Source organism: Pseudopodoces humilis, chromosome 22 (assembly GCF_049639895.1).
Source record: "Pseudopodoces humilis isolate 2021_Gansu_Grassland_sample_001 chromosome 22, ASM4963989v1, whole genome shotgun sequence".
Lineage (NCBI taxonomy): Eukaryota > Metazoa > Chordata > Aves > Passeriformes > Paridae > Pseudopodoces > Pseudopodoces humilis.
In genome coordinates this window covers 3,880,170-3,893,896 of record NC_142221.1, presented here as the reverse complement: position 1 = coordinate 3,893,896, position 13,727 = coordinate 3,880,170, and the positions used below count along the sequence as shown (strand labels likewise).

Here is a 13,727-nt window from a genome sequence, read left to right as displayed (position 1 = left end):
GCCAGACTTGCTGACCCCCACTTGTATTAACCCCTGCACCGCCAGAGCTGTGACTTCTGAGCAGCAAAATCTTCCTCCTGCCGAGCTCCTGACACACCGTTTGCTCCCGATCAGCGACACTCCCACCACACTGATGACGCTTGTCTATGCCTAAGATAAAAGGCCCAGCTCTGACTCAGATTATTTCGGGTGCCTCCACATGCACTGCCATCAACAAAGCACTCGGGCCTCGCTGGGACCAGCCTGACTCTGAACCACCCGAGGTCGAATCCAAACAAGCACAATATTCTTGCATCCTCCAGAAAGTCTTCCCAATGCTCGTAACCTTCCCGGAGGACGCTTTTATGGTTTGGACAAGCCTGAAGCCTTTACAAGCAGCTCAGAACTGAGCAAACTTCTGCCTCCTGCAGCCAAAGCCTCAAATGAAATATTAAAAGCCCGGAGTTTTAACAATCTGCCCCTTTCCCTGGGTGCCCAGAGGAAGAGCATCTGGTTTCTCCCTACAGAGCCTGGCAGCTGCCTGCCAGTCCCCAGGGGCACAGGAACTCACAGTAAAAAAAGCCAAGCAGGGGCACCCATTTATTCAATAAAATGAAACACCTAAAGTACCGAAAGGGGCCTACAAGAAAGCTGGAGAGACTTTTGCAAGGGCATGGAGTGGTAGGACAAGGGGGAATGGCTTCAAGCTGAAGGAAGGGAGGTTTAGATTAGGTATTAGGAAGGAATTCTTCTCTGTGAGCATGGTGAGGCAGATATTAGGTATTAGGAAGAAATTCTTCTCTGAGGGTGGTGAGGCACTGGCACAGGTTGCCCAGAGAAGCTGTGGCTGCCCCATCCCTGGAAGCGTTCCAGGCCTGGCTGGACCGTGCTTGGTGGAAAGCGTCCCTGCCCACGGGGAAAGACGATTTTTACGGCCCCTTCGAACCCAAACCACTATTCCATGTAACAGAATTCCGCGGAACACTCTATGGGCGCCCACAAACTCCAGCCACGCTGGCTGCAGGCCAGCCCTACCCACGCTGCCAGCGAGGCGGAGCCCCCCGAGAGCCGCCTCGCCCCCAGAGCCCCCAAACCCGCACCCGCACTCACCTCCAGCGGCGGCAGGTCAGGGTCGAGCTGCGTGAAGCTGTGCAGCACCACGGGGCTGCTCTCCCCGGTCACCTCCAGCCTGACGCCGCCCCACAGGCTCCGCGCCCGCCGGCAGCCCTCGAACATCCTCTCCGGGCCGGCGGGGCCATGGTGCGGCGGGGCCCGGCGGGGGCTCACCCTCGGGGGGGGCGCCGCCGCCCCCGCCCCGCCACCCCCCCCCGCCCCGGCCACCCCCCCCGGCCGGCCGGGGAGCCGCAGCGGGGACGTGGGGACGATGCTCAGGGGGAGCGGCGCGGAGCGGAGCGGCCGCAGCAGCGGGGCAGGCGCCGGGAGCCGCAGCCGCCCCCGCGCCCAAAGAGCGGCCGGGTGGCGCGGCGGGGCCGGTGGCACGGCGGGGCCGGGACGGAGCCGGCTCGGCTGCAAAGCAGGCGCTGGATTTCCTCCCGCAGCCTCCGCCCGCCCCCGGGGGCCGGCCCGCCGCGGCTCGGCCCCCTCGGGGAGGGGGGACGGGGACAGGCGTGAAAAGCCCCGAGGCCACAAAAAGGGGCGGGGGGCAGGAGGAAGATGCTCGGGGGGCGGGGGGATGGGGCGAGGGGGGGCGGCCGGAGCCCCGGCCGGGCGGGGGAAGCACCGGGCTGTTACCGATGATGGGAGGGAGCGAAGGCGCACAGGTGACAGCGGCTCCGGGAGAGGATCTTCGTGTCACCTGGGCTTCACACACCGCTAGCCAAAGAAAAAATGTTAACTGCGAGCGTGTGGATATCATCAGCACGTGTTTTCATCCGAGGATTAGCTCAGCCCATGAGCTCAGCCCCCAGCAGCAGCGCTCAGGGCTCTGCCCAGCCCCTAGCTGGCCACATCTGGGCTTTATGGCATGACACGGTCACAGCCCTGCGGGAGGTGTCCCCCACGAGATGAAGGGATGTGACCCACGGTGAGTCAGTGCCAGGCCCCCCATGCACAGGCAAAGGGGGGATTAGGGACCAGGGCACTGCTCTCGGCCCAGCAGGGACTCTAGAGAACCCCTGCAACATAATTTTGTTTTCAGAGGCAGAGAGAAACAGGCAAAACTGTTTGTGATTCATCAGCCCCCTGTGCTGAGCACAGCGTGCTCCAGCCCTCCTCACACACTGCTGAGAAACTGCATCACAGGGCCCGGGCAGTTGCTGCTGACACCACCAAAACCTGGACTTTCATGCCTCAGCTCCCTCTGCAGCTGAAATAACATCAGCCTGCCAGGGCCCTCCAGCCCTGCAGCTTTATTTCCAGTGAGGACATGTAGCCAAGGCTCACATGTCCAGCTCTGCCCAGGGCACCAGCAGCTCCTGCCCGGGCAGGAAGGGATTAACAAAGCTGCCAGGCTTTGATAGGCTTCAAACTGGAAAGTTTACCAGGCAGAAGGATGAGCCAGGACAACGTGGGCTATTGTCCTGCTCTTTCTGGAGCCAAAGAGGTCAAAGGGGACTTCCTGGACACCCTGGGAAAGGGAACCCAGCCCAACAGCAGGGCCTTGCACTGCCTGTTGCAGCCCCGCATCTTTGGGGGAAATACACATTTTAAACCTGCTCAGGCACAGAGATCCAGCCCTGATCCCTGCCCAGGCCACCCTGCAGTGCCAGGTGGGTCACTGGAGCTCTCTCCACCACAGAAAGATGTGATGCTCCGTGCAGAGGTGTCCCCAACCCCACAGACACGTCATGCAGGAGCCACGTGGCACTGCAAGATGTGCTGTGAAACTCAGTGCTGTGCATCACTTTGCTCAGGACATGCTGAAATCAGAAGCAGGGACCTGTTTTCTAGCAGAAATCAGTGTTGCCTCTCTGAGCTGTGAAATATTTGGGAGGGAGACTCTGCTTTGCTTCATGTTTGAGTCTCAGGGCAGAATAATCACAGCCCACCCCTGGAATTGCTTGGCACCACTCGAGTGCACACAATAAACAACAGCACCACTCATTTTCAGCTGGCAAAGCCCTCCCAGAGCCTCCAGCTTCGTCTGACCTCTGCAGAAAGATGCAGCTCTGTTTGATGGGCAATTTTCACCATCCCTCGGTTGACCACTAAAGATGGTTTCAGGGGAAAAACACTTCTGATAATGGATAATAAATAATATAAGGCAGGAAGGCAACTGCAGGGGTTTAAAAATAGCCAGTCAGTTTCCTTTCTCCTCTCTGGGGAACCTTCTGGGTCTGAAAAGCAAAACACTCAAAGCAGGGTCAGAAGCCTAAGTTCAGGATGTTTGCTCTGAGTAGCTAACCCCAAACACTCAGCTGTCAGGGCTAAGGCTCTTGAAAATCATGAGATTCAAACCAAATAACTTTTCAGGGCTTCTTATTCGCCTCTAAGCACACAGCTGAAAGGGAACAGGCAGGATCACACCCTCAGGTTTCCCTCTGGCACCCTTGAACATCTAGAAATTGTTGCAAAGTGTGATTAATTGACATGCACGTGACTTCAGGGATTTAAGAAAATGCTCAAAGCTTGAGTGACTCGTTAAAAAAATACACTGTCAGTTTGCACTTGGCAAACTCGGCAAGAAACTTTTCACAACACACGGAGCTTTTTGATGTCATCTGTAAATGTCCCATCGACCCTGGCAGGCCCAGGAACTGGATGCTGTGGGAAATCCATCAGTTTTTGTCTTTCCACCACTCTGAAATCAGCTCTTGGCTGGATAAATACAAACCCACGCAGCCAACACTGGAGCAGCCCTGCTCTTCTGCCGCAGTCTCCAGCCTTTCCTGCATGGTAAATAATGTGGAGAAGGTAACACAGAGAAGCTTTAGGAAGCTTTAAACCAGTTTTCTGGTATGGGAATCAATCTGGGTCAATCTGTTATAGTCAGGACCTGGAGATTCAGACCTCAGTTAATAACTGGGCTCAGCCTGGACCCCGACTTGTCTCTCCTCAACACGTGGCATCTGAGCATTCCCTCAGCTACCTCCTCCAGCCCTCCTTTGCTTTTATCTCCCTGCTCTGCTGCTGAGTGGGGCTTTCCAGCCTATTTCCTACAGGGCAGAACTCACAGTCACCCAGTTCCTGTGCTCAGTGCTGCTGTAGGGTTTTTGTTCCGTCACGCAAGGCTGCCCACCCCAAAGTGTGGCTCACAAACACTTCCACAGGAGCTGCTCCTGCCTGGCATCAGCTGTCTGCAAACACCCCAGTGTTCCTGCCACCACCCCCAGGGCACTGCCACCACCCCCAGGGCACTGCCACCACCCTGACAAACCCGTATTCTCTTTGAGCCTCAGTGAAGCCACAGCAGGACCAATGCCAAGAGCTGCAAAGAGCTGATCTCAGCCCTGAGAAGGCAGGAATCACCCTCACCGCCTCTAACTGAACCCCTCTGGAGCATCTCACACCTCCAGCTTTCATTGCTGGAGCAGTGAGGGACCCAGGACCCAAAGCAGCAGCCTCTGAGGGGAACTGGGCTGCTTTATGTGAGAGTTACAACATTATCCGGCCTCTGTCCCGAGCTCTGGCACCAGCTCACAAGGCACATCTGTGTCAGGCTCTGACACGGAGCCCTTAGCACTTCCTTCTATTGTGCAGCTGGGGAAGCCCTTTTCCTTGCTGTTTTTAAGGCATTTTGGAGAAAAAGTGCTACCTAGTCACAAGAATTACTAACTGAAGGTTAGCCATTATGTGCTAGATGAAAACCTTTTGGGCATTCCAATTGTAATTGGAAAAGACTTTTGTTTTCACTGCCCAGGCTCAGTTGGAAGGATATTTTATAAGAAATAATAATAATAATAATAATAATAATAATAATAAAAATCCCAGTAAACAACCAGTGCTATCTCTTCCACTTCAGGATGAGGGGGAAAGCTTGTGAAAGAAGGGAAAATAATGTCACAACTGCATACAATCATACAATCCATATAGAGACAGGAGATTGGGTCCGCCCCAAATTTGGGGACCAACAGATCTCAGACCCTCACAGACCCAATTCTCACTCACACCATGATCAATGCCCTGATTTAAGTAGATTTTAGATGAGAGCCACCCACCACTTGCCACAGCTTACAGCAGGCATGGATTTCAGGAGATTCTCTGCTGAGTATTTCAGATCTAGGGCAGTTGGATCACTCTGCCTCCAGGTTTTGGGTGTTTCTCAGGACCATTTTTGACAGATCAGGCACTGTGCACTCTTTGTGCTGGCAGGGAGGAAGGCTGGCTCAGGCTCTCCTGCCCTTTGTGCCCCCTCTGTCAGGGACAGCCATTCCCCTGCTCCCCCTGACCCGCACGGGCAGGCAGCGATCCACAGCCGGGTTAATTCGGGAGCACAGCTCTCCTCCACACCGAGCATTAACACACACAGGCAAGCCCCTAATTACTGTCAGCTCCTAGCAGAGGAAGCACAGCAAATCTCTGGGCAATCAGGATCTAAAAGTCTCCATCCAGCTATTCTGTGTTTCATTTCCTGCAGCCCCTGTGCACTGCTGGGCTACAGCATCTCCTGCTCCTGAAGCTCAGCAATTATTCCACAAGATTTGGAGACTCAAGAGCATGCAGGAACATTTCTCCTCCATTCTACTCCTTACACCACCCCCTTGGCTGTAGCAGAATCACAGATTTTTTGGGGGGTTGGGTTTTTTAGCTTCCAACAGGTTTGTGTTGAAAGGGACCTTAAAGATCATCTCATTCCACCCCCTGCCATGGGCAGGGACACCTTCCACTATCCCAGGGTGCTCCAAATCCCGTCCAAGCCTGGCCTGGAATGCTCCCAGGAATGGGGCAGCCACAGCTTTCCTGGAAAACCTGTTCTAGGGCCTCAGCACCCTCACAGGGAACATTTCCTCCACGTGTTTAATCTAAATCCACTCTCCTTCATTTTAAAGCCATTGCCCCTTGTCCTGTCACTCCAGAGCTTTGTTCAGAGTCCCTCTCCAGCTCTCTTGAAGCCACTTGATGCCCTGGGATGCTAAGATTGCCCCAGAACCTTATCCTCTCCAGGGAATTTATCAAGTATTTGAGGAGCTTCTATGAGGGCAGCAAGCAACAATACAAACCTCTGTTTTCTAAACTTTCTGACCTCTAAAAGCTCATCAGAACAAGGCCAGCATGTGAGGTGGTGTGAGATCAAGCCACTTTCTGAGAAAGCACAGCACACTTCTGGCAGGCACCTGGATTCCTTTGCAGCAAAGAAGAAAACACCCAGAAAAATAAGAGGCAAGATACAGCTGTTAATATCAAAATGTGCCCAAAAAGCTGAAGATAGCAGAGCCCAAGGTGTGAAAAACACCAAGAGACCTCAGAGCATTTTGCAGGGCACTGCTGACAGGGGGATGAAGGGACCAAAGCTCGCTCTTTCAGGAGGATCACAAGACACCCAGAGAGTTTTGTTAGGGACCATCCCCACAGCAGGAGGAAGCTGCAGCTGCAGCTCCTGGTGGCAGCGTTTTCCCTTTTTCCACGTGGCTCTCCCTGGAGTGGAGTTCAGCAGGCACCTGACACACTGCAGACACACCAGAGCTCCTCTGCTAAGGACCATTATTTCTTGAGCTGTTTGTCTTCAGAGGCAGCTTTTATCTCCCTATCACCTTTCTGCCAGAATGTTTCAGTCAGCTCTTTTAACAAATACCACCTAAGGTGCTTGCAACCAAAAGAAAAACAGGAAAAACATTTCTCCCTGTTGATTAGCAATCAGTGTGTGGTGAGTTCAAGCCTCCCAGTTGCTCAGTTATTGTTATTTACATCCTTGCTTGCTTGGCTTCTCTGCAGGTCAGGGAAAGGAAAACCACTGGTGGAAAAGAGGAGAAAGGTTATGGAGCCACAAAAATTTGCAGGGAAATGTGGGAATAGGTGTAGCCCCTGAAGATAAGGGAAACTCATTTCTGAAATCAAGCCGTTCCTTCTCATCTGCCAGAAAAATTAAATTAAATGGTGAGATTTCATTTTATATTGAAAACACACATCCACCACTTGGGTGGATACAGAACAGAGCAAAGCTCTGTCTCTGCTCACCTTTCAAAAACACATCCAAGGGCAGGAAGTACAATTTTTCACCCTCAACAACCAGCCAGAATGACACTGAATTGTGTAAAAGGAGAGTCCCAGAAATGAGAGGCTCTGGCAACCGATCCATGGAGAAATCCCAGTGAATAACAGAGAAACTTTGCTTAGCAGAGCAGCTCTTCCTCCTCCTCAGCTCCCACCCCAGCCCTGCTCCCAGCTGTGCTGTCCCTGGTGGGCTGTGCTGCTGCAGGGACAGGTACACCCACCTCACCTGTGCCAGGCACACACAATCTGGACTGCTCTGTGCATCCCACGCTCCAGCCAGGAGAGCAGGAGGGCAGCTTCGTTCCAGCTTGAGTCCCACTGGCTCTTCTGGGCTAGGGAAGGCCTGGAGAGGCTCCCCCTGCTCTCTGCCCAGGTGACAGCACGTGCAGGGCATCACTGAGCAGCTGGGGACGTGCTCTGACCCCACACTGCTCCTTCTCCCTGGGGACAGCGATGCAGGCTGGCATCTGTGTCAGCAGCCCAGCATGCTCAGACTCAGCTCCCCAAACCTGAACAGCACCATTCCTTGCCCTGCTGCTGGAGGGATGTGCCTGGACACACAGAGGGGAGGGAATGATGCCATGGAGCTGCTGAGAATCCAAGAGAAAAGTGATGCCATAGCACAGGCACAGGGAAGACATGGAGCTGATACCTTGCACAAGATTCAATTATATCCAGAGGCCAACTTAAACCAAACAGGTTGCAAGTTGCTGAGTTGATCTGAAGAGATACAGGTAGGGAAATAAAACAGATTTGCACAAAGTTATCCCAGTATAGGAATAAGGTTGAACAGATTTAAATACCAGATCATGGGAATAAACGAAGCAACAGCAAAGTGTTCCACACACACAACGTTAATAACACCAATATATAACTGAGATTACTGAAAATAAGGAACCCAGTTCAACAGGAACAAAGGCCCTTAAGAAAGAATATGAAAAGAATGTTCCAACAATGGTCCTGTATCTCCTTTGACTGCACAAACGTCAGGGAAAGCATAAACCAAAACCCAGAAGCGTCAGGAAGCTGCAGGAAAGCTGACTTGATCTGAAGTGAGGAGTGAAACCTTGGAGCCAGGCTCCAGCAGAGTGAAGAGCTGATGTGATTGAAAGCAAGCAGCCAAGAGAGGAGCCAGAGGGCCCGGAACAGCCGCAGGGATGAGGGAGAGGAACTGCAGGAGGAGCAGCAGCAGGAGAGACGTCCGGCAGCTGGAGCAGCAGCAGTGCTGACACCGCATGGCCCCTGCCAAGTCAGCTGGGCCAAACTCACCATGGGCTGGGCAGGGACGCAGTGAGTGGACATGAAAACATTCTGCTGCAACAGCCTGAGCACTCATTTACTGGTGTTGGCCACATGAGGGTCAGAAAAAAGGGCTGGCAAGAGCTGGAAAGGGAAAGTTTCACTGCCCGGCCCTGAGCCGGCTATTGCAGAGATGAAACGAACAGTGACATGGCTGAAGAGTCAATTAAGAATTGGAAAAGTCCTCAGTATTCCCAGGTATTGTTAGGGGCTCAGACAAAGGATGTTTTAAAAAAATGATTTTCCCTTTGGTAATTACCTTTGAAAGGTTTCCGCTCCGCATTGTTTCAGCAGGGGAAGTTATTCCAGGGCCTCTCTCCATGGCCAGCAGAGCTCTTTTTGTTGTGGGGGTTTTGGCACGGAGCAGAAGTGTTCTCCCAAACAATACTGTATGCCAGTGGCTGGGGGCCAGGTTTGTCCCTCAGTTACAGTGGCAGAAATATCAACAAACTCATCAAGTGCCACCAAGTCACACCAAGGCTGAGTATGGCCACAGTGCTGCTGACCCTCCCAACTTTTTACTTTTGAGCCCATGATTTATGTTGTTTTTCCTTCAAGCCTTGGCTCTGGAAACCACGTTGAGTGCCAAAAGAATTTCAGGTTTTATTACAATAAAAGGTTATCCCATGAGCACTGAAACTACTTGTGTTGCTTCCTCTGGTTTTGTGTCTCAAGACTGTTTTTGATGCCTAAAAATGTACGAATCGAGAATGAAAATGTTTTTGTGGTTAAGTGTTTGTAAGAAGCATCTCCCATGTGGATTTGCTGATGTCTAATAATACATGCTACAGATGTTTTGGGGCATCTTCAAGATTATTTTCCTCCTCTCAACCATCTCATTTCATCATCTCTGCATAGACTTAATTATCTGTGAGCCCTCAGCCAGCTCTGCACGGTGCAGGTCAGCGGGTTCAGAAGTCATCTGGGGAGAGGGGGCACGGGCAGAGGGACACCATGACAGCATTAGCCTGATTTTGGTAGGAAATTCGATTTTAAGCTCTTTCTGGCTCCCATAACTGCAGGGAGACAGCGAGGAAACACAGCCCGAGCTCTGGATCAGGGTCAGGGAGCAGATGGCAAGTGGAACAAGCTGCTCTCCAAGGGTCTCACCCAGACTTTCTGCACCAGTGGGGCCCTGAGGAGCTTCTCCTACCTTTGCCTCGTGTGCACAGAGCCCATGACCCGATCCATCCGTTCCTGAGCTGCCAGCACCATTGCAGGGTGACGTTTTTAACCTCAGCAGTGAGGATTGGGCCCGTGTGGATGGTTTGTTACCCAATGCCGCTCGCGCCGTGCGGGCACAGAGCGGTGTCAGGGTTTCCATGACACGTAACACAGCGGCACAGACGGTGCCACCCAGCCAGGGCGTGCACTGAGCCACCTCTCACAACAGCCAAACCCCTGGGGAGCTTCCCTTTTCCCCTCCTTGCCCCAGCCCCGGCTGAGAGTCACCTTTACCAAAGCTGCTTCCCAGGATGGGTGTGCGGGGACTGGAAGGGTGTCACAGCTCTCAGATGGGCTCTGGTGCCATTCTGTGGCCAGCTGGACTGTCAGCAGCAGCCAGGTCTTCAATTGAACTCAAAACAACTGAGGAGGGCTGGGAGGGCCAGTTCCTCCTAGGGGCTGTGGGTGCAGAGGGGTCAGGAAAAGGTGGAGCTGAGCCCACTTAACTTGTCCGTCTCCTCCCTTGTGCTTCCCACATCCCTCTCTGCCAAACAGAAAGGGAAATCCGGGACTTCCAGCTGCTTTTGATTCCCTCTTGCTCTGCACACAGCAGGGTGGAGAGGGATTAGGCTCCATTTCTTGCTTCCAGACAGCTCCAGGGCTGCCCAGGCAGGACTCCCCTGGTCAGGGGCTCCCCCACCCACGACCACCACACTGCCAGACCCCACAGGGCTGGAACAGCTCCTCCATCCTGCTTCCCCTGCCCTCAGCTCTTCTCCCCAGAGCCCCCAGAAGTGCCTCCCAGCTGCTCTGCTCAGTCAGCCCAGGCTCTGGTGCCACAAATCTCCTTCCTCGCTGGGTTGCAGTTGCTAACTCATACTCAGTTTCCAGTAGGGGAAGGAGAAGTGCTGGGGAGGGCACTGTGATGAAAGAAAAATCCCCTGACTCAGAGCAATGCCCACAGGAGCCTAAAGGGACAAGGATCAGCAGAAAGGGGTTTTTAAGGGAGATTTTTGGGTGCTGCTTTCCTGGCAGGCAGGAGAGGAAGTCTCGGGTCAGCACTGCATTTCCCTGTCACCAATATCACAGCCAGACACTGCCAAGATTGTCACACCCAAACCAGCCTTGTCCTCCCAAACAGCTCCCAAACATCTCCAGGTGAAGGGTCTGATGCTCACCCAGAGCTGTCCTCTGGGAGCTCCCAGCACCCAAATTACAAAGGCAGCTGTTAGCAGGATGGGATTTGGTATTTCCCACTCCTGGGTTGTCAGTAAGAAGCAAAAACCTGATGTCCTGCTGCCAAAAGCTGCTGCAGCCCCAGCACACCCAGGGACAACAAGCCCAGAGAAGCCAGGAGAGAAGTGAGGACACAGGGCTGAGGATATGCCTGCACAGAGATTACACAAGAAAATCAACAAATCAGATTTTGGATGCAAACAACCTTTGGGGCTCTTAAAGTCAGGCCTTCACCAGCATCTGCATGGAGGTGGTGCCCCAAAGTCTGAGCCCTGGACCACAACACCGGGGCACACCATGTGCTGCCTCCTCCAGACACCACAAGTGATGCCCCACACATGACTCCAGGAGCCAGGAGATGAAAATATCAAATATCACAAGCTCTGCCCCAACTGAACCACCATCCCTGGCTGTCCTGTTACACCACTGTCATATGATGGAGCAGGCAGGAGGATCTGGGGAGAACCAGCTCCTGGGGCAGTGCAGCCAATCCTTCCAGCAGTGCTGATACCACAAAGAGCCAACACCAAGCTGCATCTGGCTGTCCCCTTTCCCTGTAGTGTTTTACCACCTCGCAAGCAATTGCACTGAAACCAAAGATGCTCTTTGCATCTCAACAGCATTTGACAGCCAGCAGTGGCCAAATCGAGCTGTTACAGGACAGGGATTCTGGCAGGAGCCAGGTCTTCTGAATTCTTAGCAGTATTTGAAGCTCCCATGGCTAAATCCAGCCCTACCTGGATACAGCAGTGGTGGTGCTTGGCTAACAGAAGCAAGTGCTCTCTCCTGCACAGGGACACCAGTAAGCAGCGAGGGTCAGGGATCCTCCAGAGCTGAGAGCCCCAGGGCTCGTTGGTGCTCCCCGAGGAGCAGCCTGTGTGTGGCAGGAGGGTGTTTCAGCAACGCCACGGGCCACAAGAGCACAGCTCGTGTCACTGAGGAGCGCTGCCACCGCCTCTGTGGTGGCAATCACATCTGAGGCCAGGCAGGGTCCATCTCCAGGCGTGTCAGGCACACTCAGCATCGCCACTCTCAGCTGTCTCGGCTGCTGCACAGCCCCAGGGCTCCTTGAAACACGGGGTAATTAAATAGGGACATCTCAGATGGAGTCCCTGAATGGGAGATGCCAGGGGGTTACACCCGTGCTCTGCTGGTGTGTTAAGGGTTGTGACATTTATGACAATCCTCCATTTCCCCCGTGTTTGCAGCTGGCACACTCTAAATCAATGGCTGTAGTGGTGGCAGCCTTGACCCTGCCCCAGCCCAGCTGCAGGACCCTGAATGGGAAGTTGTGCCGAGGAGGGGATGGAGCCAGGCAGGCAACACACACACCCCCAACTCACCACCACCCTTAGGGAGGGCAGGATAGCCAGGGGCAAACAGTCCCCATGCTCTGGCCAAGATCCAAAGCCATCAGCCTGCCTCTGACAGCCTGTGCTGTGCCAAACCGGTCAGCAAACTGGATTTGCCTTATTTGAGCACACGTGGGCAGCGGGCAGCGCTGGCAGCACTCGTGGCACACTCCTGCAGCAGCTGCTTCCGAGGGTGCTGCCATGAGCCCCATGCACGGTGACAGATGACATCAGATCGCACTGATGGGCCCTTATTGAATCAAAGTGTCAGGAGGCAGCTGCTCCGTGGCTGTTCTGCTGTCAGCCAGGGTGCCCAGCCCCGCGGGCAGGGATGGAGCCAGCCCCTGCCAGCAGCACACAGGGACCTGGCTGTGCAGCTGCCTCGGCAGTGCCCCGAGCCACGACAGCTCTGCAGATCTCCTGGGAATGTCAGGATGGAAACTGAGAGCAGAGAGCCAGAGAGAGCTGGAAGTGCAGGGAAGAGATCCCATTTCAGTGGAGAGGGGGAAAGTGCAAGAGGCAGAGCCTGTACCTCCGGGAGAACCACATCCACAGAGTAAAAGCTGCATGAGGAGCAAATTCTCACATTGCCCTCAAGCCTGAGACAGAGAAATTGGTGCTAAAGGATGGGGAGGAAGAGCAAAGGAGCAAAGAAACACTCTAGGAGGTCACCTTGAACATCACGTCCTTAGCTAGGGACTGGTTGTAATGCCACCAAAATCAGAGGGTTTATCTTGATGTGCACCAGCTGAGGATGTGGCACAGGGTGTTTCACCTCGTTTTCTTGCAAGCACAGACCCAGCCAGGCCACTTTGAAAAATACATTGAAAAAAGATCTGAACAATTACTGGAGACATCGGCTCCTCCTGCCTCACAATAAACAGAGATATAGCACAGCTTTAATTGAACCAGTAATTCTCCAAGGGCAGCAAAGTGAGAACTGGTCAGGCAATTCCAGCCCCTGCAGTGAGCACACAGAGCTGTGGCACAGATGAGGCGACCACCACAGGCCCACTGGTGTGGCCACACACAGGCGAGGCACAGACATTTGGTGAGCACCAGGCCAAACCCTGCTAACAGCATGTCCCAGAGGTGACAGAGTTCAGGCAATAGTGACAAGCCCTTGGCCAGCAGGAGCCCCAAGACAGGCAGCTGGCAGATGCTGGCTGAGGCTCCAGAGGTCTGTGCTCTCATTCTACTTCAGCAGCTCTTGTCTGCATCAACACCATCCTGCTACCTGCTTATTTGTAGCAACCCTGGTGTTACTGGCCTGGCACTCCCAGGGCTGTATTTCAGATGTTTATTCAGTGTGGGAACACAGGCACAGCTGAAGACTGCATGTTTTAGCACCAGTGACCCAAACAGCAGCAACTGGTGACCCTTTTCCCCATTCCTTTTAAACCAGTGTAAGGGCTCAGCCATCACACCAACTCTTCCCTCTCTGAAGCGTCACCCAGGGCTGGGAACGGGGATTGCCACCACCCCAAAAGCTCCTGGGACAGTGTCAGCCAGAGGCACAGGCCTCACACGTGCATCTGGTGGGGTTCAGATGGCTCGTGGGGCAGGGCTTTGGTGACCTCCCCCAGC

The 13,727-nt window shown here is 53.8% G+C and overlaps 1 protein-coding gene across 6 annotated transcripts in view; it reads right to left on the bottom strand.

The window, feature by feature from the left end:
* RALGDS (ral guanine nucleotide dissociation stimulator) overlaps positions 1-13,727 on the bottom strand; it is a 59,239-nt gene that overhangs the window by 22,737 nt on the left and 22,775 nt on the right. For 4 of the 6 annotated variants that reach the window (XM_014258034.2, XM_014258036.2, XM_014258037.2 and 1 more), the window contains exon 1: positions 1,090-1,240. The exons of the other annotated variants lie outside the window; for them this stretch is intronic. In XM_014258034.2, coding sequence (XP_014113509.2) covers positions 1,090-1,215 — 126 coding nt within the window. In that variant the 5' untranslated portion in view covers positions 1,216-1,240. Of the gene's footprint in view, positions 1-1,089; positions 1,241-13,727 lie in introns of those variants that run through there. 6 annotated transcript variants of the gene reach the window in all.